The 27,337-nt window shown below is 36.6% G+C and overlaps 1 protein-coding gene across 4 annotated transcripts; it reads right to left on the bottom strand.

The window, feature by feature from the left end:
- Nucleotides 1-530: 530 nt before the first annotated feature.
- Slc25a40 (solute carrier family 25 member 40) lies at nucleotides 531-27,327 on the bottom strand. 4 transcript variants are annotated; one of them, XM_042684558.1, is made up of 11 exons: nucleotides 27,306-27,327; nucleotides 19,927-20,047; nucleotides 19,271-19,330; nucleotides 17,185-17,291; nucleotides 15,082-15,149; nucleotides 13,436-13,560; nucleotides 12,557-12,730; nucleotides 9,619-9,728; nucleotides 8,857-8,938; nucleotides 2,737-2,817; nucleotides 531-2,403 (listed from the first exon to the last, which is right to left on the bottom strand). In XM_042684558.1, the coding sequence occupies exons 2-11, from the start codon at nucleotides 20,021-20,023 to the stop codon at nucleotides 2,288-2,290; spliced, it is 1,020 nt and encodes a 339-aa protein (XP_042540492.1). In that variant the 5' UTR covers nucleotides 20,024-20,047; nucleotides 27,306-27,327; the 3' UTR covers nucleotides 531-2,287. The 4 variants fall into 4 exon arrangements, with proteins under 4 accessions (XP_042540492.1, XP_042540490.1, XP_042540491.1 ...); XM_042684556.1 differs by lacking the exon at nucleotides 27,306-27,327 and adding an exon at nucleotides 22,016-22,088; XM_042684557.1 differs by lacking the exon at nucleotides 27,306-27,327 and adding an exon at nucleotides 22,012-22,079.
- Nucleotides 27,328-27,337: the final 10 nt, after the last annotated feature.

Below are 27,337 nucleotides of genomic sequence, written 5' to 3'. Positions count from 1 at the left end.
AGGGCCTTGTTTTTTGCTCAAGGAAAACTATTCCTTGGACTAAGTTTATCCATAAAGTCTTTTAGAACACAATGAAGGTATTTTAAAGTAGTAATTCTTCTTTACCATGTAAGTATAGAGAAAATGTCTTTTCTTCTGAATATACCAAATATGCATTAGGAAAATTACCAAGCAGCTGGGCAGGGTGACACATACTGATAATCTCAACACCCAGGAAATTGAGGTAGGAGGATCATGTTTGAGTTTGAGTCTGGCTCAAGTATATACCCAGAGGTTATACACATTACTAAACAGTTTATTTAAATAAGAATTTCCTCAAATGTAGTACTGGACTCTTGAAATGGAAAACTTTCTGGGATTTATAAATTACTTTTCACTGAAATATGTATTTTCAAAGCATACTACAATTCCTACTTTTCCTACCTTAAAAAAGGTAAAATAAATGTTAATCAGCAGTGTAATAAGTAAAAATAAACTTTCATTTATACATTATAGCATTATATAAAAGCTAAATAGAAGCAGGCATAAGATAAGTAGGCATAAAATATTTTAATAAATTATATAGGAAAATTATGAATGGACACGCACATTGACAATATGAGGTAAATAAACATAGGATGAAAACAAACAACAAAGGTCACATATAAGCCTTACAGATTATTTCTGGTGAAGCACATAAATGTTTTACTAGTATAATACAATAGGTATTAATTTCTCCACACAAACTAGAAAAATTTAACACCAAAAAAAATCATACTATTTTTGGAAGGAAAATTCTTTACATTTTTATAAATCACACAGAATACAGTAAAGTGCTTTTTTTAATAATATAAATCCTGAGAAAATTAAAAAACCATAACAGATTATCTCCTCTTGTCCTCCTGATATCATTTTTTCCCTCTTTTTTTTGGTGTTGCTGGGGACTGAATTCATGGCCTCACATATGGGAGACAAGCACTTTATCTCTACGTTTATATCCCTAGAATAATCACATTCTTTTTATTTAGTTATAAGTAAATTAAAACTTGGCCATATGTAATTTTTGAAGGAATAGCTTTTTGTTTGATTTGTCCTATAAATATGAGACAGTGTTAAATCAAGGGAAATTTTGATTGCGTGACATTACAATATAGGCGTTCTCTGGCTCGCTCTTGCTCTCTCTGGCTTGAATTTTCTCTCTCTAGAGCTTGAATTCAAGACCTCAGACATGTTAGCTTTCCCCTCCCTTTCTCTGTCAGTCCTGTGGCTTGAACTCAAAACCTCACACATGCTAGGAGGCGCTATATACCACTTCAGCCACACTCAGCCCAAATATGTCTGTTCATTTAAGCATTTAATTTTCACATGTACCTATAGCTTGAAGGTAATTTTGTGCAATAAACTTTCCATGCTTGTATTTCATATGCTATTATCAGGTATGAAATTTCTCACTTGTGTTAAAAAATTCAGATTGTGGGTTTTTAGATTAAGGAGGTTAGACCTGTAACAGTATCTATCTTGTTAGAAAAAGTCACAGAAATGAACTAATGACATCCATAAACAATGATAAGAAGATTATAAGTTTAAAAGATTAAAAGCTAGAAGCCATTCCTGTGTCCTATTTGCTTTACACTAGTTTAAAGCAATGTAGATTTCAACGGCAAAGCCAAGTTTGAGTGAACATTTACTCATCAGTAAAACTCATTGTTTTATAGAAATAGCAGATAAGGGAGTTCAATTATCAAAAATGGTAAGATCTGCACTACACGAAAGATATTTTGGTTCATAAGGTAAGATAGCCACATATTTACTCAGAGAAATACTAACTAATCTATGTGAGGCCTTAAACAGTAACAATGGGGAGTGTAATGCACTGAGTTAAAGACATTAATAGGTAATATTTGGCAAATATGAGCAGTATCTATATACATGATTTTAATGCATAAGACCTGAATATTCTTTTATACATCATTCAACAAACCATTCAAAAGTTATAATATAGGTGACATACAAGTTACACTGAAATGTACTATATAAAATTCTCAAGAGATTGTTTTCAATGCTAATGAACAATTTTCTTTAAGAAAGTGCTAAATGGTTGTGATTTCTGGATTATCTTTCTAAAAAAACTCTAAGAATAAGAAAAATTATTTTAAAATTAAGCTTACGATTTAGAGGTAGATTATAAAGTATTACTAAATTAAACTACAGGGAAGGAAAACAAACTCATTGTGAGAGGATAACAGGGGCAATGCCCCTACCTAGGACTGTGTCTTCTTTGGCTACTGTGACACTCCAGGTTTATGCATCATTCCAGTGGCTGCCTTCGAAGATTCTGCCTCAGGAAGAAAGCCTTTCCAAATTCATATGTACTAATCATGATGGCACACGCAGGAGCAACTTTAATTAAGCGAGGAATAAGACCTGAAAAAGAACAGAAAACCAGGAAATATAACCTGACTTTTAAGAATATATCCAATTTGCTTTATTGAGAATGAGCTAGTGAAATGAAATGAAATATAAACTTTTGTATCTTAAACTGACAGCAAAAACAAGATCAAACTGTTTAACTCCCAATGTCTACTTCATGAGAAATTTATTGTAACGCTAATTAATCTATTGCTATATAGCATTTCTATTAATTTATAGCAAAAATATTTAGGAGAAAAACTAATAGAATGTTAAAGATAATTTTAGAAAGACCAATTTTAAATGAATCATTCTAGTTCAATAATTTAGTAAAGCAAGTATTTTTACCTGTAAATAATCCAGAAAGCCCATTTTTAGCAACAATGTTCTTCATTATAACCCAAGTTGACATATTCAAAGGCACAGAAACTAAATAGAAAAAAATGCCGTTTTAAATCTCAATTTAATAATTTCCAGTAGAGATGAACGGAGGCTGGGTTATGTCAGTGTACACTGTGTGCATGTATGCAAATACCACACTGAACCGCATTCAACTGTATATAATAAAAACAATTACAGAAAATTGGCTTTCTATAATTTTATCCAATGGAGTAAGACATCAAAATTTAAATAACAAAATTTCTGACTGTAAGAAGAAATTAGGAACAATTTAAGAAGCTAATCTATAAATACAAATAGCGTAAGTGAAAACATAATAACTACAGCAACCAAAAAAAGGGACATATACTTTAAACCAATTACAAAATATTTAAAGTAACATTCTAAAGAAAGTTGATGACAAGAACTTTATACTACAAATAGGCAACTTTTACTTCATGTTTCATATACATAAAGATAATAAGAAAGTAAAGGTAATAAAGTAATAATAAGGTAAAATAATAAGGTCAAATAAAGGTAATAAGACTCTTCTTACTTTATAAAGAAAGATGTTTTATTACTAAATATTTCAATACCAAAAAGTATAGAAACATTTCTTGACCATTCAAATACATTAAAGCATAGCCATTATAACCTTCAGATATGACTGAAGCCTCCCATATACATGCCCCCATCTTGTTTTCCCTTTCTCCTTACAGGTGACCATTCTGTCTTCTCATATATTTGTTTAAAATTGTACTCTGAACATATCTACTTAAACTTCCTATGTTTACTGTTGTACTGTGCATTTCCTCTTGCAGTGTGTTGCTGAAATGAGCTATGTTGGTGAGTGTAGCTCTGCTTTATTCTAATTGCTACCTGGCATTGCATTTCATATGTTATCACAACATACCTATTTTCTTGCTAAGAGACAGTTAGCTTGTATCTAACTTTTCTTTGTACATGTATGAAAGCTTCTCAAGGGGACATAAATAGGAATGAGTTTGAAAGCTTGAACATTTCTTGACACTGCCAGACTTTTTTTTTGTTGGTCGTGGGGCTTGAACTCAGGGCCTGAGTGCTGTCCTTCAGGTCTTCAGCTCAAGACTAGCACTCTACCACTTGAGCCACAGCGACTCTTCCGGTTTTCTGGTGGTTTATCTACAATAAACCATGGGTGGCGTGAGCCACCAGTGCCCAGCACTGCCAGACTTTTCTAGGGCATTTGTCTAAAATTCCTCAGTGATCCAATTCATAAAAATGTCTTCTTGTCATTCTTCATAACTACTAAGATTCAGGATTTATTTCATTTGATTTGATTTTCTGGCATTGGTACTGAGGCTTGAACTCAGGGTCAGGATTCAGTCCCTTAGACTTTTTACTCAAACCTACATTCTGCCAGTTAGTCACAGCTAGCCTTTTTTTTTTTTTTTTTTTTGGGTCCGGTCCTGGGGCCTGAACTCTAGGCCTGGGCGCTGTCCCTCAGCTCTTCAGATCAAGGCTAGTGCTCTACCACTTGAGCCACAGTGCCACTTCCGGCTTTTTTCTTTTTGCTTATGTGGTGCTGAGGAATTGAACCCAGGACCTCAGGCATGCAAGGCAAGCGCTGTACCACTGAGCCACCTTCCCAGCCCCCTGGCTTTTGTTTTTTTTTTGTGGTTAATTAGTGACAACAGTTTCAATGAGCTTTCCTGCCTAGGCTGGCTTTAAACTGTGATCCTCAAATATCAGTCTCTCGAGTATCTAGGAATACAGGCATGAGTCACCATAACAAGATTGAGGAGTAGGAGTGTGTGTGTGTGTGTGTGTGTGTGTGTGTGTGTGTGTGTGTGTGTGTGTGTGTGTGTGTGTGTGTGTGTGTGTGTGTGTATGCTGGCCCTGGGCTTGAACTTGGAGTTGTATCCTGTGTGTGTGTGTGCGTGCGCGCGTGTGCGCGTGTATGCTGGTCCTGGGCTTGAACTTGGACCTGTATCCTGTGTGAGTATGCTGGTCCTGGACTTGAACTTGGGCCTGTATCCTGTGTGTGTGTGTGTGTGTGTGTGTGTGTGTGTGTGTGTATGCTGGTCCTGGACTTGAACTTGGGCCTGTATCCTGTGTGTGTGTGTGTGTGTGTGTGTGTGTGTGTGTGTGTGTGTGTGTATGGTGGTGTGTGTGTGTGTGTATGCTGGTCCTGGGCTTGAACTTGGACCTGTATCCTGTGTGTGTGCGTGTGTATGTGTATGTGTGTGTGTGTGTGTGTGTATGTGTATGCTGGTCCTGGACTTGAACTTGGGCCTGTATCCTGTGTGTGTGTGTGTGTGTGTGTGTGTGTGTGTGTGTGTGTGTGGTGATGTGTGTGTGGTGTGTGTATGCTGGTCCTGGGCTTGAACTTGGACCTGTATCGTGTGTGTGTGTGTGTGTGTGTGTGTGTGTGTGTGTATGCTGGTCCTGGGCTTGAACTTGGACCTGTATCTCGTGTGTGTGTGTGTGTGTGTGTGTGTGTGTGTGTGTGTGTGTATGCTGGTCCTGGGCTTGAACTTTGGCCTATATCCTGTCCGAGAACTTTCTTTAAGGCTAGTGCTCTACCACTTGAGCCACAGATCTACCTCTGGCTTTTTGGTGATTAATTGGAGAATAGTCTTATGGATTTGTCTGCAAGTTGGATCTCAGCCTCATGATTAGCTAGGATTACAGGTGTCAGCCACTAGAACCTGGCTAAACTGGAAGATTTTTTTATCAGCCACTAGAACCTGGCTAAACTGGAAGATTTTTTTAAACTTTTTTTAATTGTTATTCTAAAGGTGGATTACAATTATGTAAGTCAGGTACATTTCTTTTAGACAGTGTCATTCCTTCTCTTGTAATCTCCCAGTTTTTCCACCCCATCTCCACCCACAAGTTGTATAGTTCATTTTCAACACAGAGTCTGATGAGTACCACTGCTGCATTTGTTTACCCTTTCTCCTTCCATTTCTTTGTCTCTCCTTACCCTCCCAAAGACATATAAAATAAAGTAAGACAAAAAGAAGACAAAAACAGCAATAAATTAAAAAAAAAAAACCTCATTTCCACTTCCTGGAGTTCATTTTGATAAGTATTATTTTGTATGATCAGAGGTATATAGGCCTTGTGCCTTTGGTCAGGATGGAAGATATTTAAGTAAGTATATTTGCCAAATATAAACTATAACATTTTTCCCCTTTTTTTGTTTCTTCTTCTTTTTTTTTTTTTTGGTGCCAGTCCTGGGGCTTGGACTCAGGGCCTGGGCATTGTCCCTGAGCCTCTTTGTGTTCAAGGCTAGCGCTCTACCCATTTGAGCCACAGCACCACTACTGGCTTTTTCTGAGTAGTTTATAAGAGGTAAAAGTCTCACAGGGACTTTCCTGCCCAGTCTGGCTTTGAACCATGATCCTCATATCTCAGCCTCCTGAGTAGCTAAGATTACAGGTGTGAGCCACAGGTGCATAGCATAAATACAACCATTTTTCATTGGTTAACTTTGCTTCAAAAATAGTCTTAAAATGTTTAGAATGTTGACTGTGTTTGGAGAAAAATGAACATTTATCTCTGGATTTATCTCTGGTGGATTTGTACCAAGTTGAAAAAGTTGAAGCCAGCTATGGTGGTACATACCTGTAATCTCAGTGGAAGCAGTAGGATCATGAATTTGAGGTCAGTCTTGGTTACAAAGTTAAAGGCCAGCTTAGAAAAAGTTGTGGGGAGGGGAGAGAAGGAGTCAGCAGAGAAAGAAAAAGTTGTGGGGAGGGGAGAGAAGGAGTCAGCAGAGAAAGTAGAAGAAAAATGAGGGAGGGGGTAACAATGTTCGACAAGAAATGTACTCATTACCTTAGTTATGTGAATGCAACCCCTCTGTACATCAACTTTACAACAAAATAATTTTTTTAAAGTTGCAGCTCTTTTTTTTCAGATGCACTCATCACTAGATTTAGTTAGTATATTGGGAATGATACCCATCAAGTTTTATGCATTCTGAAAATTTAGCACCTCAGTAACTCCAATTACTGTTTATCTCAGTGATTTTAGGTAAATAGTGGATCAATTTGAGTATTCATCAGAATCTACCTGCAAAGATTCTTACTTTTCTCCCTCCACACCACCACCACCACCACCACGACCATCATGACCACTACAAAAAGTCACAATTTTAATGAACAAATTATGACAATTTACAAATGACAAATTACACCAAAGAAAACATTCTTACTGTATCAAAAAGCTTGCTTATTAACAAGGGAAATGAAAACAATTCTGATTACAAGAAGGAGGAATGATACAAAATATTTTGAATGACAAAAGTAAGATGGCATGAGCAGCTACAAGGCTCATATCTGAAACCAGATATAAGAAAGCTTTGGTTATCTCCCTGGTTTTTATTAGTACCTACAGTAGAGGAAGCTAGGTATTTGAAGGGCCAAAGACAAGGTTGTCAGCAGTTATCTCTCAGATTTGTTTCAGAGGCCTATGGTCAATTTTTCTTTCACATTACTTCTATTTAATTTTTTTGTAAAATACTGTCATACATAAGAATGAATTATTTACATATAATAGGCTATCAAATTAATATAATACAATTTTATAATGGATTATTTCTCATAGGTTGGAGATATAAGCAGATATAAATATAGATATATCTATGTACTTGCTTTTGAAACAAATCTTACCATATAGTCCAGGCTGGCCATAAAATAATCAAGATTTACCAAAAATTCTCAATCCTTCTGAGTGCTGGGATTATAGGCATGTACAACTATGCCCAGCTTGGCTATATATATATATATATATATATATATATATATATATATATTTTTTTTTTTTTTTTTTTTTTTTTGGGGGGGGGGTCAGTCATGGGGCTTGAACTCTGGGCCTGAGGGCTGTCCCTCAGGTCTTCAGCTCAAGGCTTGAGCCATAGTACCACTTTTAGTTTTCTGGTGGTTTACTGGAGATAAAGAGTCTCACAGCCTTTCCTGCCTAGGCTACCTTTGAACCGTGATCCTCACATCTCAGCCTCTTGAGTAACTAGGATTTCAGGTGTGAACCACTGGCACCTGGCTTGGCTATACTTTTTATTTTATTTTATTGTAAAAATGCTGTACAGAGGGGTTACAGTTACATGAGTAAGGTAATGAGTACATTCTTGTTGAGCATTACTACCCCCCCTCTTTGGCTATATATACTTTTTAAAGAAGAATAAATGATGATATGGGAGAAACAGCTAGAACAATATACTCTTGCAATAGAAGTTACAGAGAAGTTAGAAAGAACTTAGAAAAAGATGAATAATCAGGTTAAAAAAATTAAAGTTTTTCAATGCTTATAAACATGAAAAGCTAAACACTAGTCAAAGAAAAGGGAATACATATGCTTACAAAAAAATATTCCAGGGCTGGGAAGGTGGTTCAGTGGTAGTGAGATTGCCTTGCATACTTGAGGCCCTGGGTTCGATTCCTCAGCACCACATACGCAGAAAAAAAAAAGCCGGAAGTGGTGCTGTGGCTCAAGTGGTATAGTGCTAGCCTTGAGATGAAGAGCTGAGGGACAGCACCCAGGCCCACAGTTTAGGACCCACAACCAAACCCCTCCTCCCCCCCCAAAAAAAAAGTATTCCAAAAGCTGGGTGCTAATGGCTCATTCCTGTAATCCAGGCTATTCAGGAGATTGAGTTCTGCGGATTACAGTTCTAAACTAGCCCAGGCTGGAAAGTCACTGAGACTTATTAACCACCAAAAAGCTGCAAGTGCTTTATTATTGCTCAACTGGTAGAACACTATCTTTGAACAAAAAAGTTCAAGGAAAGTGCCTAGGTCCTAAGTTCAAGCTCTAGGACGGCAAAGGAAAGAAAGAAAGAAAAGGAAGAACGGAAGGAAAGAAAAGAAAGGAAGAAAGAAAATGAAGGAAGAAAGAAGGGAAACAAGTCTTGATTTCTTATTTTGTTTGGGTTTATGGCACTTTTTTTTCTAGATATTTCACTGCACTAATACATGCTTTTTAGATTCATTAGAAATTAATATATAAGAGAAACAATCTGGTTCTTATTTCAGGTATTTCTGACTTAATATCTTAGAGAGAAAAAGAAAAATGCCTTAAACTTACTTTTATAACTTTCTGAAGTCCAAAGCTGTGTCTGTTTTTGTGTTTTCACCACATCAAATGGTAAAGTTACAATAGCTGCAAACTATCAGAAAGTAAAACTGATTAATTTACATCTACTTCTTAAGTTTTGCTAAAGTATTTTAAAATTCTAATTAGCACTATTTAAACAAGGATGATAATGAAAATCATAATAAACAAGTTCCAATCACTTCCAGGCACATTTAACGAAAAGTTAAGGATTACTAAAAGGAATCCTTACAAAGGATTTAGGTATGTCCTGTGTATTCCTCAAAAAAACCTGAATGCCTTGCGTAATGGGATTATACAGCTAGGTACCATGACAAAGCCTCAGATTTCTCTATTTCTGAATCACTATTCAGTTTCTGAAGCTCCTATAGATTCCACTACTCCTTTACTTCACGTGAAGCTATAACAATACTTTAATACAGAAATTCGCCAGTATGTAGCAAATATTTAAAAATTTCCAGCGAATGTTTTAAGAATGGAATTTTTAAAATAATCATGGTTATAACTGTAATGATGTAACAAATCCAGAAATTATAACACATTTAAAATAAAACATAAACACTAGACATATTGTAAATTATTTTAGTGATTTAAGATTTTATGCTTAAATATGTTTTAAAGCAATACAACAGAAAAAGTACTCTCAATATATATGAAGTTTGATAGCATATTTTAATCTATTTTACTATGTAATTCCCATTTGCTGGAATATTAACAACAAAAGAATAAACTTACAGAACCAGACAATGCCCCTGAAGTAAAGCTGATCATAAATGTTGGTTCATATAAACCAGATTTCTCACATAACCACTTCTTTAAAATTTCATAGTTATACCAGTACATTGCTATAAAAACAGAGAATGAAATGAGCACATATTTAGAAATAAAGTATAAACTATAAAGAAAAGATTTATGAAACTATAAATCAAAAGGAAAAATTCTAATCTTGGTATACCTTGATTTCTGCTTAGAGTGGATAAGATGTAAAAATGTGGAGATGGAAATCCTCAGTAATATTTAAGCAGTCTTATAAACAAAGCAAAACAGCACCAAAACCATTAATATATCAATAGGATAGGACAATAATTTAAAAACCAGACAAGGACAAAGGGAAAAAAGAAAAAGTATATATAAATTATATAAATATAATCGATGAATATAGGTATAAAAATCCTTTTCAAAAAAAAGAGAAAAAATGGAAGTAAAAAGTGTTTTTCATAAAAGATCACTCTTAATATTGTATGTTATCCCAGGAATGCAAAAATAATATAATAAAACACTACCAACCACACTGAAAAAAATCATGTAATAAATGAATGATGAAAAATCACTTGATAAAAATCTGTCTTTGGGGCTGGGATATCTATCTTTGGTGTCTCAGTTGTAGAGTGCTTGCTTAAATGCATAGGCATTGGGTTCGATTCCTCAACACCACATAAGCAGAAAAGCCCGAAGTGGCACTGTGCCTCAAGTGGTAGAGCACTTGCCTTGAGCTGAAGAGCTGAGGAACAGCACCCAGGCCCAGAGTTCAGGTCCCACAATGGACAAAAAACAAAAACAAAACTATAATTTCTATTTAAAGCAAATAAATAAATTTCTTTGAAAAATCTAAAGATAAGTCAGGCGCCGGTGACTCACATCTGTAATCCTAGCTACTCAGGAAGCTGAGATCAGAGGATCATGGTTCAAAGCCAGACCAGGCAAGAAAGTCCATGAGACATCTCCAGTTAACCACCAGAAAACTGGAAGTTGTGCTGTGGCTCAAGTGGTAGAGCACGAGCCTCGAGCTGAAGAGCTGAGGGACAGTGCCCAGGCCCAGATTTTAAGCCCCATGACCGCCCCCCCCCCCACAAAAAAAATCTAAAGATAAAAGGGAACATCTTTAACTTGATACAGGATGTGAATCAAAAGCCTGTGGTAAAAATAATTAGCAATGCTGAAACAACAGAACTATTTCCTTAAACTGAGCAAAATAAAATGACAGGGATACCTGATATATTTAGATAATATGTAAGTAGAAACCCAAGTGGTATTTAGACAAATAATTTGTAACAGTACCTTAAAGGTAGATGGATATAAACTAAAAAGTAATTTATTTTATTTTACTTTATTTTTTTGTCGGTCGTGGGTCTTGAACTCTAGGCCTGAGTGCTATCCATCAGCTCTTCAGCTCAAGGCAGACACTCTACTATTTGAGCCACAGAACCACTTCTAGTTTTCTGAGTGGTTTATTGGAGATGGACTTTCCTGCCAGACTGGCTTTGAACTGTGATCTCAGTGTCCTGAGTAGTTTAGGACTATAGGCTTTAGCCACCAGTGCCTAGCAAAAAATAAAAATTTTTACCAGCTACAAAGTTTTACAACATGTAACTTTAAAAAGTAGAGTTATAACAATGGCTGTGTGGCACAAGGCCAAATAAAATAGCTACCAACAGCTGAGGGATGAGTATTACCTATAAGTTATATCTACAAAGCATCATACATTCTTCATTAGGACAAAGTTAAATATTTTAAAATCTTTAAAAGATTAATAACATAAACATTCCTAGAAATGAAAAATGAGGTGATATCAAGATTTTTATAAAGCTACAGTAATTTAGGAGAAGTATGCACACATACTTGGACAAATTAACCAATGAAACAAATCCAGGAATCCATGAAAATTTGATCTGGCAGAGATGACATTACATATCTCAGCAGCAACTCTAGTTACTCAATAAAGGATGTTGAGTTCAGAAGCTACCATGGGCTATCCATAGACTGAAAATCAATTATAAGTAACTGAATGGCTAATGAAACAGTGCCCAATCTTACTGGTAATCAGGAAAATGTAAATTAACATGAAATACTACTTTCAATTTCTAAGCTGTTAAAAGGTATGAAAGTGCAAGAGATGCAATACATTGGTGGTAGATATACAGATTTATCTAGTTACTTTAGAAGAGTTCACTATTTCCTAACAAAACGTATATATGTACATATGAAATGTGTCTATGGTATTTGTATAAACCATTAAATTCAATAGGTAAAACTATTTCATAGAAACATAAACTAAGTATTTTTGTAGTACTACTATTCCCTTATAAATAAGATTAAAAATGAATAAAACATAGCTACATATAAAAACAAGAAAAAAAACCTTAGGAAAACTTAGAGTAAAGAAAGATATTTTTTCTTTTTTTGGGTGGCACTGGGTTTGAACTCAGGGCCTGACAGTTACTAGGAAGGTAGTTTACTGCTTGAACTATACTTTCAGCCCTTTTGGTTTGAGCTACATTTTGAATAGCACTTTTGCCTGGATAAACCTGGACTACAATCCTTCTACTTATGCTTCCTACAATAGCTGGGATGAAGGTATATACCACTATGCCCAGTTATTGCCTGAGATGGAAGTTTTTTTAAATTTCTGCTGAACTGTAATATCCTGATCTCTATTTTCCTCCAAGCAGCTAGGATTATAGGACTAAAAAACTGGCACCTGCACAACAAGAATTTTAAGACTCAGTAACAGACAAAAACAATTCACCGTTTAGCAAAAATTCATCGAAAAAACAACAATCAACTAGAAATGTGTGATCAGATGAGAAAATAACTTACCTTTATAAAGGTAAAAAGTAGATTGGTAAGATAAAGATACCTCAAATTTAGTAAATACGAATAACACAAATCCTACCTGAGAAAGGTACATCTCTAAGAATAGTAGGCGCCCAGCCCTTCCAGAGGGAAACCCAACCATCTTCAGATACTTTCTGGCTGATAAATTGACGTAGTTCCTTGTAAGAAAACTTCTTGGACTGCATCTTGGTTCTAATCAATTCTAATGGACTTATCACACTTACTGCACCAACTAATACAAATAAGACAAAAAAAACTATGTAGTATGCAATTCTAAATGCACAAATATTTAGTATGTTTTATGACATTTAATCTTTGATTCTAAAATGTCTGTAAACTTGACACCAAATATCTAATTATATTAACTCACTTGAAACCAGAAAATGATGTATGAAAACAGAAACATTTATCAAGGGAAAAAATACCTGTATCAACACTTTCAAGATAGATAAAGTTACAGTCAACTATGTTATTGTCACCAATTCTGGTTAAGACCCCCAAATAACATCACTCGTATTTCACAAAGAAAACATTTTTTTTCTTAACAGAAGCAAATCTCATTCTCCAAGCACAGAGTCCTCAACTTTATAAGGAAAATGATTCAAGACATTGGCCTAAATCATGTCTAAATTCAGATGATTCCTTAGAAATTTAAATGAATAAGACACAATTTTAGCATTACTCTAAAAAATGTCCAAGCTTTAAGCAACAAGGGCTAACTGCATCCCATACTGGTGATAACCTCCATTACCATGTGACTTCTAGAGTCTAGACAATAACAAGCCAGCACAAAACAGAATACAAAGTATATTTTATATTTTACCAGCATGCTGTACATTGTACAAATTCTTTTTTTTTTTTTTGTACAAATTCTTTAAGAAGGTCAAATTTTATAGATAGTCTAAACAAAAACCAAAATGAAAAGCTTATTACTTACATCTGGCCAGAATTCCAGCAACAATTGGTATTCGAGTTTCATTTTCTCCTAATTTAGATCTCAGATGAGCAGTTAATTGATCATAGCAGGTAAAATAGATAACTGTGGCAGGAACTGCCATCACTCTGTTAGAAGCACACAAAGAAATTTGTTCAGACTTTTCAAAAATTCTCAAAAAGGACTCAAAGGCATGGTTCAAGTGACAGAGTATTTACTTACGAATTATGAGGCCCTGTGTTGAATCCCCAGTATTGGGGTGGGAGTTAGAGAGGACTTAACAAATACTATTAAACTGAAATATTATAGCCAGGTAAAATGACTCAAGCCTGTAATCCTGGCTACCTGTGAAACAGAGATGGGAGATGATGGCTCAAGGCCAGTCAGAATGTTCAAGTATGAAAGACTTCATGGCATTCAATGACTAGGTATTACGTACCTTTGCCCCACCTACAGGGAAAGCATAATGGCTGGTGTATGCCTGTCTTCCCCAGACCACAGGGAGGCACAAGAAGGATGATCACACTTCAGATTAGCCAGGGCATAAAATGAAAGCCTATCTAAAAAATAGCCAGAGAAGGCAGAAGGATAAAGGATAAAGGAGGCTGAGTACCCTTGATACAGATTGTTTCTATGAAAATAAGGAAATCTGTTAGGGATGCTATTGGGGGAGGAGAAGTCTGATAGAGGGAGTAAGATTGGAATACAGTGTGAAAATGTGTGGAGAGTAACAATGAAATCCTTCCTCTTGTATAACAAATATAAGCTAATGAGCAAAAAGGGCTGGAGGCAACCATATCCCACAAAATTCAATATTAGGAGCTACAAGAAAATAATAAATTAAAAATCCCATCAGTCCATGATTTATCTATGTTTATTTAACAACTATATATTACTTAGTAAACAGTTTAAAAATATATAAAAGGCATTTGCCCTCCAAAATTTTAAATGATTCTCATGAAGATAAATTACAATATGATATACAGCATTAACTATCATGTAACCAAGCTCAGATCATGTAAAGAGCACAATCCCAAGTCATAAATAGGAAATGATTATTAGGCAACTTTTACAATTTCATGACTTTCTAGGTCTGTTTCTGGTCTTCCAGATCTGCCTTTTCAATTAATGTTGACCATTATAATATTTTAAATATTATATTTTAATATAATATATTATATTAAATATGACATTTTAAAAGGTTCAGGAACAAGTATAAAGCCATACGGATCATATATCATACATGCTTACTTTCTGGGAGCTAGAAGTTTTATTAATCAGAGCTTGTCACACAAATGAAATGTTCCTTCATAACCAATGTCCAATAAAATTTGGCAAACTCAACTGGGTTTACTAAGGCAAAAATGCTGCACATTATATCTAGTCAGATAGAAAACTAATTTGCAATGCCCTAAGAGATGACTTTGGAAGTCCACAGACTGGTCAATTCCCAATGTCCCTTTTTCCTTACCCATTTTGCTTTTAGCTGTAATGAACCATATCCATGAGCACAGCCCTCCTGAGGGTCTGAGTCCTCCAAGTACATCACAATGTTTCAGGAAGAGCACAAATATTTAAAATGAAGACTTTGTCTAACCATGCTGATTACAACCTTCACTCAGTAGAAAAAGTATTTGATTTCAACTTACAGAGTAGGAGGAAGACCACTCCACAGGGATTTAATGCCTTCATTTCTAATGATTTTTAAAAAGGCATCCTATAATAGAAAAGCACATTGCTATATAAAAAAAAAGTCAAAATTATCCCTAAACTTGATATATATATATATATATATATATATAATATTATGATAACTGATGATTCTTTTATGCATTGATTTCTAAAATAAAAGCTTCTTGGATTTAAGTATGTTTATTCTTTTTTTTTCTTAAAAAAGACAATTTTAACGTAAGTAAAATGAACACCTGTGGAAAATACTTCTTACAGAATAATGTCTCTATTACTTGGCTCTGGATTGTACTACTTAGTTCTACTTTAAAGCTTTTTCACTTCTATAAGTTTCTTTTTAACTGGCACACAGATGTACAAGGGTAGTTTCATTGTGATATTTCTACACATACATACAACATATTCCAATCATTCTCACTCCTTCCATCACTTTTTTTTTTGAGGTGGTACTGGGGCTTGAACTCAGGACTCATCTCAAAAATAAATAAGACAGATAACAAGTACTAATGACAATATGAACAGATAGGAGTCCTCATAAATTTCTGCTGGGAATAAAATGGTATAGTCATGCTGGAAAAAAGGAGGGCACTTTCTCCAAAGTATAAATTTAGTGGTATGATGAGATCCGCCAATCCCAATTCCAGATAGCCAAGAAAAATTATTTGGGACTAAGAAGAAATAAAATATGACATGCTATGATATTAATGAGCCATAAAACACTGTGTTATTTACAAAGCTCATCACAAAGGATGGCATGTTGTCCTAGGAAAAGTGAAACATAGTAAGCTTAAAGTTTTAAGACAATAACTGCTCTACTCTAGCCAAATGCTCTTGAGGCTTACTTTATCATAAAAAGATGCAAATATTTACAAGAATTTTTGTTCCAAAAAGCTAAAAACTGAAAACAGCCTTGAAAGCAAACTGTTGCACATATATACCATGGAATACTAATAAGCAATAAAGAGGAACATGATTGACACATGTCACAACCTGGAAAATCATTTTAAGTTAAAAATGCCTATAATCCTTTGACTTGGGAGGATATAATATGTGTTTGTGGTATGTGTAGTATGTGGCATGTGTGTGTATGTGTGTATGTGTGTGAGGTGTGGTGTGGTGTGTGTCTGTACAGAGAAAGAGTTAGTTCTATGGCAGCTTACACTACAATAAGAAACTTAAAAAGAAAGCAAAAAACAAAAAAGAGCTGGGTGTGGTGGCTCTGACCTGTAATCCTACTTGGAATCAGAAACTGCGAATGTAGATATACTTAAAGACAGTCGGGTAAAAAGGTAGCAAGACCCCATTCTCAACATATATGCCAAGTATAGGTGACTGCAATCCCAGGAAACTGGGAGGCATAGTAGGAAGACTATGTTCTAGAGTGGTCCTGGCAAAAGGCAAGGCCCTCTATCTAAAAACTTTTAAAACCTTGAAAAGCCAAAGGAACTGGAGGTTTTCAAGCAGTAGAGTGCTTGCCGAGCTATTGCAAGGCTCTGATTTCAAATCTCAGTTACACGCCCCCACCACCACCTCCCAAAAAAGCCAAATCCCTAAAAGTTAGACATATTAGGATTCCACACATATAGTGCTTTTGAAATGACAAAATTTTATAAATTGAGAACAGATTAGTAATTGCCAGAGGTAAGTAAGAGCAGAGCACAGGTTGTAGCTAGCTCTCAAAGGGGAACAGGCACAATCACTGTAATGATAGAATAGATTTTTAAGTTAACATTAATACCTCAGTTGTGACCTTCCCTACTACTGTAAGGTGTTATTACCACTGGATAAAACTGGAAAGAACAGAGATGAGATTTGTTTGTTCAATTCTCTTAATATTACAAGCGATCTACAATTATCTCAAAATAAAAATACCTAATTTTATAAAACTACACCCTCTTTTATTTCTCCATAAAAAGCATAAACCAAGAAAAGATATCAAAGAGCTAAGAGGAAAGAAATACTTTACTTTTTCTGACTTAATATGATGGACTTCTTTACTTCCCTACGATTGGAAGTGTAAAAATAGAAAACATACAGGATTCTAAACAACATAATCTCCTTACCAATGTTCCCCGGAAGTTTCCTGGCTTCTCGTACCATGCTTTGCTGCCTGCCTCTTCACAGATACACATGTGATCCATGAGTCCATTACTGTACATAAAGCATTTTCCTGACAAAGGAGTCCAGCAGTCAGTAATTACCTCACATAATTATTAGTTTTATAGACAAATAAAAAAAGAATAATGGGGAGACTAGAAAACTATGGAAAGATAAATTACCTTGAAAAATAAAGTAACTCCATTCAAGAATGAATCCATTTTGCTTAATGATATGGCAATGGGTTCTAAACTCACTTGTGAAAAATCATGGAATAAATTAGTCATAAATTTTTATTTTGTCAGAAATGTACACAGAAATAAATTATGTTATTCACGGGAAGAAACAAGACAAAGGAAGAAAGGTTTGATTTAGAAAGAGAATATGGATGCATACCTCTTTTACTTAAAAGTATGCATGAGAAATTTAGACATAAATGGATTAGAGAGAATAATTGTATTCCTCAATGTAAATAATGCTGTGCTCTGGCTCTTCCTCTATGTCTGTACTGCCTAGTCTAGCCATTGGTAACTTCCTACAACTTTCACTAATACCAAATTATTTACTAGGTCCACTCTTGTTGCCAAAATTGTGTTCTTTGTTTATGCAATTTTCTGAGTACTATAATGTATAAGTCTAAATATCCCCTTTTGCTTTTGGATTTCATTGTTTGATGGAGTTACTGGGGTTTGAACTCAAGGGTTTAAATTCAAATTGGTAGGCAAGCTCTCTATTGAAGAGCTACAACTCCAGCCCTTTTGAACATTGGTCCTTTTGAAAGAGGGTCTTGCTTTTTTCTCAGGTGTAAGCTCAGACCTTGATCCTCCTATTTTATGCTTCCTATATGCCCAGTTCTTCCATAGAGATGGAGTTTTGAAAAATATTTTTGTCCAGGCTTGCCTGGAACCTTGATCTTGCTGATCTCAACCTCCTGCATAGCTGGAACAACAGAGGTACTTACTGAATTCAATGACTGGTTGAGAAGGGATCTCATGAACTCTTTGTCTGAGCTAAACTCAAACTTCAATCCTCCCAATCTCAGTCTCTCAAATACCTAGGATTACAAGCATGAGTCACTGAACCTAGCTTCAAGACTTTCTTTAGTGTGTAAGAAATTACATTTCAGTTGTTTCTAATTATTCATCTATCCTTTTATTTATCTGAAAAAAATGAGCTGTTCATTACATTCCATTTCTATGCCATCAACACAATTTTCTCACAGTCCAGTCTATCCTCTGCTATTTGTTTTTTGCTAGTCCTGGGACTTGAACTCAGGGCCTGAGCACTGTCCCTGAGCTTCTTTTTGTTCAAGGCTAGTGCTCTACCACTTGAGTCACAGCTCCACTTCCAGCTTTTTCTGTGTATGTGGCCCTGAGGAATCGAACCCAGGGCGTCATGCATACTAGGCAAGCACTGTACCTCTAAGCCACATTCCCAGCCCTATCATCTACTATTTAATGCTTTTTTGGTTTGGCTTGGTTTTCATGTTTTAAGCTCAGGGCTGTGTGCCTGCAAAGCAAGTTCTCTACTACTAAGCTACATCCCCAGCCTCCTAAGTATGTTAAAAATAGATTGACCATGAAACTGGTATTCTTGCTCAACTTAAGAAACATATAATTACTTCTCTCAAATTCCACAAGAACTCCTGTCTAGCAATTAACCAGGCTGCCTAATTATGAATTTCCAATAACTGGATTTAAGCAACAGTTAATTGTTAGAAATGTCGGAGAATGGATGGAAGACTTAGACAAAAGAGGAAGTTAAGATTCTAAGGTGTCTTACAAGTACAATTCTGATCTTACTTGAGAGGTATACACATACATATATAGTATATACAATCTGCAGCTTTACTTAATAGGTCTTAAGAGTGGTAGATATAATAGGTATGTGTGTACATATGTATGTATGTGTATATGCCTACACTCATCTTATAAAATGGTAAGCAAACATTTCTGCATTGGACATCCATTTTAATAAATTATCAAAAGTAGTATGACTATAGACACGTTTATAGATCTAACATAACATTTTCAGGGTAAGTAACACACATACCTTTGGGAAAGGGGTTTCTCTGAGCTTGGAGTCGAATTTTAACTACATCCAGTGGTGTCACTATGAATACATAAGTTTCAATTAACAAATGATAAGTTTAAATTTTATAGAAATTTCCCAGAAAACATAAAACACAAATTCATACCCTTCCTCACTGTTTTGTAATGCTCATATAAAACTATGGAAGTCTGGAAGTGTCACTGTGGCTCAAGTGGTAGAACACTAGCCTTGAGCTCAAAGAGCTGGGAGACAGCACTCAGGCCCAGAGTTCAAGACCCATGACCAACAAAGCAAAACAAAACAAAAACTATGGAAGTAGTCTTGAAAATACTTACCCACTAAACTATATTCCTAGCTCTTCAATATAACTTTCTAACATTTTTGCCCTCAAGTCTTGCTTAAAGAGGACTAGTGCAAAGAAATAGTGCAGTTAATTCCCTCACAGGTATAGTCATTTATAATATAGCTACAACCACGTTCCACTAGCATTAAGGCTCTTGATTTTCTGTGTCCAGACTTCCTTTGATATTATCAGACTGATAAGGAGTATTAGCATCATTTATGATCAGCAATAACTATTTCAAAGACAGTCAAACTCTAATGGATGCATTGATTCATTCAACATTGTACAGTCTACATTGGTGATGTAATTTTACCCATTAGTGATGTCAATATTGCTCCAGTACAAGAGGCCAGCATTTGCTGTAGCGGTGTCACTTTGACTATCGGTGGGTCTTCTGTTTCAGTAACCATATTTTTAACTAATTAGAGAAAAATCTGTTAAAGAAAAGCAAAGAATGAAAAAGTTTAACAATAAATGACTTCAAAATTGACTGGTAATGTTACACTTTTAAAATAATAACCCAAGAGGGGTACTGGTGGCTATCCCTGAAATTCTAGCTACTGAGGAGGCTGAGTTCTAAGGACTGGTTTGAAGCCAGCCCAGGAAGAAAAGTCTATGAAACTCTTATTTCTAATGAACTACCAAAAATCCAGAAGTGGAGCTGTGGCTTAAATGGCAGAGTCTTGAGCAAGAAAGCCCAGGTACAGCACCAAAGCCCTGGGATCAGCATAACAATAGTAATAACAATACGCAGAAGCTGAGACTATAGCTTAATGGTAGAGAGTTTGCTTACTTTAGTATGTATAACACCTTAAGTCTGAATTCCTATCATTGAAAAAAAAACAATTTATGTCAGAACACATGTTTTTGAGCTTTATTAAAATTAAATATGTAAGTTCTGTATAAATAGGTATAACTGTCACTAACAGAATATGTTCTCTGATCTTAAAATGGCCACTGTGTATCAGCTAAACTCTTAAGTGCAGCATCACTTTTTTTTTTTTTTTTTTGGTCAGTTGTGGGGCCTGAACTCTAGGCCTGGGCGCTGTCCCTCAGCTCTTCAGCTCAAGGCTAGCGTTCTACCACGTGAGCCACAGAGCCACTTCTGACTTTTTTCTGCTTATGTGGTGCTGAGGAATCAAACCCAAGGTCTTATGCATGTAAGGCAAGCACTCTACCACTGAGCCACCTTCCCAGCCCTGCACATCACATTTTAAAGACAGCTAAGAGAGAGTTATGGAAATAGACTCTGACCTAGTGACAGTAAAAGAAGCTGACCAACAAAAAGTTACAGAATCTGTAAATTTACAGGTTAATTTTGTCTCATAAACACTATTCAGATGCCTTAATCTAACACTGAATATTATTAAATACTGTACTATCTTTATTAAATACCAAAAGTAATTGCATGGGTATAAAACAAAATGTTTAGCTTTAATGAGAAGCAGCTTTCAAAAATTATTTTGGAAAAGCAATATATACTGTATTTTGAAGTCAGGTAGCATGAGGAGTAAAAAAAGTTGCTTACACTTACTAATTAAAAATAGCCAGTGAGTCTGGGCATGGAAGTACACATTTTATAATCCTAAGCACCCAGAAAGCAGAGACAGAAGGATCAGGCATTCCAAGCCAGCCTGGGATACACACATCTTGAAAATCAAAACACAAAATCCCAGCTGGGTACCTGTATAATCCTAGCTACTCATTAGACTGACATGTGAAGACTGTGTTTCAAAGCCAGCCTGCGCAGGAAAAGCCAATGTTCTGTTATCTCCAGTTAATCAGCCACCAAAAATCCAAGAAGTAGAGCTGTGGCTCAAGTGGTAGAATGTTAGCCATGAGCAAAACAAGCTCAGGAACAGTGCCTAGGCCAGCAAGCCTCAGGACTGACACAAGATTAAGAAAATAAACTTGATACAAATTGCCCAAATCCTTTCTAGAAAGGATAGACCAATTTATACTTCCACTGGCAATATATGATTTCCTACTGATCCACAAAGTCAAACCCCACAGTCACATTATGTCTTTTTTTTTCTTTGAGCTATTCAAAATTAGATCCCATTTATCAAGCTTCTTTGCTCTAAATACTTACAGTATTCTCTCACAGTACAATGAGCAAATTTAAGAAAGTTAATTTTGACATAATCCAGTTTTATCAGGTTTATCAATTTCTTATAAAAACCATGATACTTTGGTACTTTTTTATGAAGAGAAAACTACAATATTCAACATCTGCTATCTTAAATGTTAGTCTTTAAATTAAAAAAATTTTTAATTAAAAATTTTAAGAGGTTTCATTGTGACTTTTCTCTACATATATATAATATATCCCAATCAATCTCCCCTCCTTTTCCAACAAGATCTTAAAAGCACCTTTGTTTTTTTTAGATTTCCTTACCTACCTCCCTGGTTTAAGTCTTTTCCTCAATTCTATGCTCCAATATTTCACCGTTTGTAACATCAGAAGCTGAAAACCTGTAGTAAAAAACAAGAATCTTTTTATGTAGAAAAGTAGAGTATACAAACTATAATACATCAGCCAACAGTTATTTATTAAATGTTTTCTATTAAGTTAGCGTCTTTTTTTTAGACATAAAGTCTCACTCTGTAGCCTAAGCTGGTCTCAAATTTGTGATCTTCCTGCCTCAGTCTCCTGAGCACTGGAATTATAGAAGTATCCCCCTATACCAGCTCTATTAAATGCTTTAAGAAATATGAGGACTCTTCACAAATGCAAGCATTAAAGTTATGAAATCATTTCCATTAACACTTGCTGTTATCCAAGTTAGTACATCCATCTTTAAAAATAAACATCTCTAGAACCAAAACAGTGCTCAACCTTTGCACCATTCATAGTGGAACAATTATATGCAAACTGTTCTACAGAAAATCTCTAGAATATTTTCATCTATCATGTCTTGTTTATACCTGGGCTGGGGTGTAGCTCACTAGCTGGTCCTGAGTTCAATCCCTAGGATCAAAAAGGAAAAGAGAAAGAAAAACCCAACCTCCATACCTATTAAACAGCAACTTCAAGTTTCCCTTCCCACCCAGCCCTTGACAACCAATTCTAATTTCTGCTTTTGTGAGTTTTAGTACATTAAATACCTCCTAATTGGAATCATATATCAATCAGTAGGTGTCCTTTTACAACTGGCTTACTTCATTTAGTATGTTACTATCTTCATTTAGTATGTTGCTTACTTCATTTAGTATATCATCAGTCTAAGCATAGGTAATAATCCATTTGTTTATGTATAAATATGAATATAAATTTTAAGGACATGTAGAGTATTTCTGCCTCTTGGCAACTATATATAATAAATGTGTAAATGTAAACATTTTTTGAGGCCCTGATTTCAGTTTTGAGTAAGTATTCAGAGGTGGAACTGTGGGATGTACAGCTGTGCTATTTTTTTTTTTTTTTTTTTTGGGTCCGGTCGTGGGGCCTGAACTCTGGGCTTGGGCACTGTCCCTCAGCTCTTCAGCTCAAGGCTAGCGCTCTACCACTTGAGCCACAGCGCCACTTCCGGCTTTTTGCTTATGTGGTGCTGAGAATCGAACCCAGGGCCTCAGGCATGCAAGGCAAGCGCTTTACCACTGAGCCAACTTCCCAGCCCCAAGCTGTGCTATTTTTATCCTTTGGAAGGACTTCAATACGGTTTGCCTTAAGGCTATACCATTTTACATTCCCAACAACTGCACACAAGAATTCCAATTTCTCCATGCAGTTTTAGTCAACTTGGAATCTGTGACCAAATACCCGAGAAACAATTTACAAAAAGGAAAGGTTTATTTTTGGCTCACAGTTTCAGAGATTTCAGTTCATGGTCAATTGACTATGATGCTCCCCAGTAGCCCAGGACTGGTCTTCAGTCTGTGGAATACTAATGGGAGATGGTAGAACCTTTAACAAATGAGAGATCTTGATTTATTGGAGGCATGCCCTTTACGGGTATATAGCTGCTTCCCCATCTGTCATGTCCTGGCCACAAGGTGACTGGTTTTGCTCTGGGTAGCCATGATGTGTTGATATGCTGCCACAGGCCCATAAGCAACCGGTCAATCTAATCATGAACTAAAACCTCCAAAACTTGGAGTTAAATTTTTTTTTTCCAAGTTCATTGTCTCAACAGAAAGCTGACTAGCAGAGTACTGGTGCCAAGAAGGGAGTTTCGACATTGCTGTGACTACGCCTAAAGATGTGGAAGAACCTTCAGAGTTGGTTTGCAAGGTGAGATTTGAAAGACTTGGATAACTGAATAGAAAAAAACCTAGATATGATATAGGCAGAGCTTAATGGGGGTGATTCTGGTAAAGTCTCAGAAGATCAAAATGCTGACCAAAAATGGACAGTTAAGTCTCATATGGAAATAAAGGTCTGCTCATATTATATACTATGATAAATAATTCTATTCAAGACTGACCTATGTTCTGCTCAAAGGTGATGGACTTGCTTACCAGGAGAAGAAATTTCAAGGCAGCAAATCATTCAGGCAGTGGCTGGGGTATTAGTGGCTGCTTTTAGTCAGATTTACAGTGATAATCAGAAACAAAAAGGAGCAGAGCAGACATTTAAATTCACAGCTTGTCCAGAAAAGGAGCAATAGGAGTTATGCCTTGAGGATATCTCAGGAGGAACAAACTAGAGAAGTCAAGGAAGCTGTGAGCAAAACTTCACAGGCTAGATGCTACCAGGAATACCTACAATTTATACTGAGTACCTACAGTTTGTACTGAATGAGCTAACAGATGGAATGAAGATTCTCTTTCAAAACTGGACTAGAGGCCAGGACCTAGTCTACTGAAGAGAAGATTACAGGCCTACCCTTGTAGGCTCAAAGGTGTTAAAAAGTATAAATCTGTTTCAGACTCCTTTGTTTTACAGCGCAGAGCATCCAGATTACTCAGAAACACTGGAATCAAGAAGTCACTCAAGAAGCTTCCTAAGTACATGTGACACAGCTCACATCATGGCCGACTGGCTTCATTTATGTGATGCTAATTTTGCGGACATGCAGATTTCAAGAGGGTAGGAAGAGGTCTCTGACAAGATTCAAAGGAAAGCTTTGGAGGCCAGACAGTATATGACATGGTTGGATTTCCTGTAAACAGGCCTAGACAGGATGATAGGTGAGCTGTCAGAGTGAAATCAAAGCTTCAATGGAGACACAACCTAAGAAGTGATGCCAAGAGTGTGGAATGTCTGCCAGGGGAAGCTGCAGGCAGTATACAGGTAACCCAAGAAAACAGTGATGTGGGCTGCAGTGTGCCCATTCAATGTGACTGCTGGGTCCACTGCATCCTTTGCAACCCAGATCCACCATGGTATGCCGCAGATGCCAAACATGGAGACTTGGGATTTAATGTTTGCTTTGATGAGTTTCGATCTTATTTGGTATGATCCCTCATTATTTTTTTATTCCTTCCTTTTGGAATAGTGATCTTTACCCTGTATCTTAAAAGTATACATAATTTGTTTGTGCCTGTGTTTGTAATTGGCAATACTAGGTTTAAAATTTGGGAACTCAACATACTATACCATTCAAGCCACACCCCTAGTCTATTTTGCTTTAGTTTTGTTTTTAATAGAGTCTCATACTTTTGATCAAGCTGGTCTTAGACAGTAATCTTCTTATGTCTGCCTTTCAAGTATCTGGCATTACAGGTGTGTACCAAAATGCTTACATGGCTTTTTAGAGACAGAGTTAACACCATATTTTCTGGTCTCCAATTGTAATTCTTCTACCTCTGCTTCCTACATAGCTGGGATTACAGGTGAGTACCACCATGCCCAGCTCAACATAATTTGGTTTCAGTACTTTTATTGGTGATCACAGCTGAGTTTTCCTTGAGTCTCAGAGAAAACCTTGAATTTGGGGTTATGAATAAAGATGTTACAGTTACATAGATGGATTATATGTATTTTGAACTATGAGACGAATATGAGTCTTGGGTGGCCAGTTTTAGAATACTATGCTTTATGTGCAAGACAGGCATAAAAGACATGTGCCTTGCTTGTCTGTGCTTGTTATAACCTAGGGCTGGGACCACAGGAAGGGAAGTTTCCCATTAATCTCTTGCCAGCTTTTTGGTCTATTCCCCACCACGACCAAGGGACCTGGAAGAGATTTGGTCCTTCTAGCTTTAGACATGCCAAACAGCCTATCAGGCATTCTGGATACAAGCAGCTAAAGGTGTTCAAGAAAGGCTTCTGAAAATCACCAAGAGTTGGGGAGTACACTGAGAACGGAGTGGACAAAAGTCTAGAACAGAAAGGTAATGTTTAATCATGCAACTTGGAATACTTGCCTAGTATGCACAAATTCCTGAGTTTGATCACCAGCGCCGCTCAAAGAGGCTCAAGGTCCTCAAGTCACTTAAGGATAGGGCCGTTACTAAATGAAATTCATTTCTCTTGATTCAAGGCCAAATGTTCATGCAACTAGACCATGACTCTGCTCAAAGTTCTCCAATTTTGCTTAGTAGGCGGCTTTAAACAAGCTTCTGACCACAAATAACTCTGCCTCCATTAATTTCTTAACCTTTTATCTGAAGGGTTCTTTTCAAGCACATTTTTAATTTCTGCTTTAACATAAATCTTGCTCAGTTTTTGGAGGGGTAGGGTACTGTGGTTTGAACTAAGGTGCCCAATCCCACCCAGCCTATCTCCCCATACTAAACAGAAGCACTACCACTTGGGTCACTCAAGGCCACAAACCATAGTAATAGATGTGATTATTAACCTAAAAGATAAGGAGATTTCTGTCTTTAATGGCCACAGATACATGACGAAGTCCTTCTTATGGTTAGTAAAAGATTTGGGTTCCAATAATAATAAATGATATATATATATATACACATGTATATATACATACATATATACCAACCACCCTTTAATTACATTCTATAATATTAACTATATTCTACATTAGTTTTTTTCAGCTTTTTAAATTTTTTGATAACATACAAATCTGGTGCTTTCTATAGTTTATACTTTAACAAAAGGTACTTTCTCCCAAACAGAGATGATAAAATCAAATGTGTGCTCAAACTACACATCCTGCTGCCTCTCAAGATCTGTAAACTCTTATCCTTCACTCCACGTGTGATGTCCATTATCCGGTACAATGTCTCCTGTCCTCCATAAGTCCCTCTCCCAGCCCACTCTCCTGAGTTGCAAATACCTCCATCCATCTAACAAACACAGTTTGGCTGTGTTGGCTCCACAGCTGCTCCAGACTTTTCAACCTAAACCTTTAGTCCCCAACAAAACTTTCCTTCCTCTTCGCAACCTCAATCTCTATGTTGGCTAACGGCCCAGTCCACTCTTGCCTCTAATACACTTAATTACAAAATGGTATACTGACACAGCCTTGACTTCTCTGAAGTACTACATCAAAGGAGTCACCACCATGTGGTGCAGGGCCCAGGCCACAGGGCTGAGACACACCTTCCTTCCAGAGGGTTCAGAGTTCTCAGGGAGGCTGCCAACAGGGTCACAGGGCACCTGGGCCGGCCGCGCCCGCCGTCCCCTGCGGCCCCGCGCCCCGCTGCAGCCTCCACACTGGCTTCTCCGCCCCGCAGGGTGCTCGGGGGCGCAGCCCGGAGCGCGTGGGGCGGGGGCTGCCGCCAGCCCCCGGGGCGCGGCCTGCGACCTCCGGGCGTCCGGGCCACGGGAAACAGGCTTACCTGGTGGAGAGGTGGCCGGAGCGCAGGGGGTC

Source organism: Dipodomys spectabilis, unplaced genomic scaffold, assembly GCF_019054845.1.
Source record: "Dipodomys spectabilis isolate Male_0828 unplaced genomic scaffold, ASM1905484v1 ptg000089l, whole genome shotgun sequence".
Taxonomy (NCBI): domain Eukaryota; kingdom Metazoa; phylum Chordata; class Mammalia; order Rodentia; family Heteromyidae; genus Dipodomys; species Dipodomys spectabilis.
This window is presented reverse-complemented; position numbering and strand designations above follow the sequence as displayed.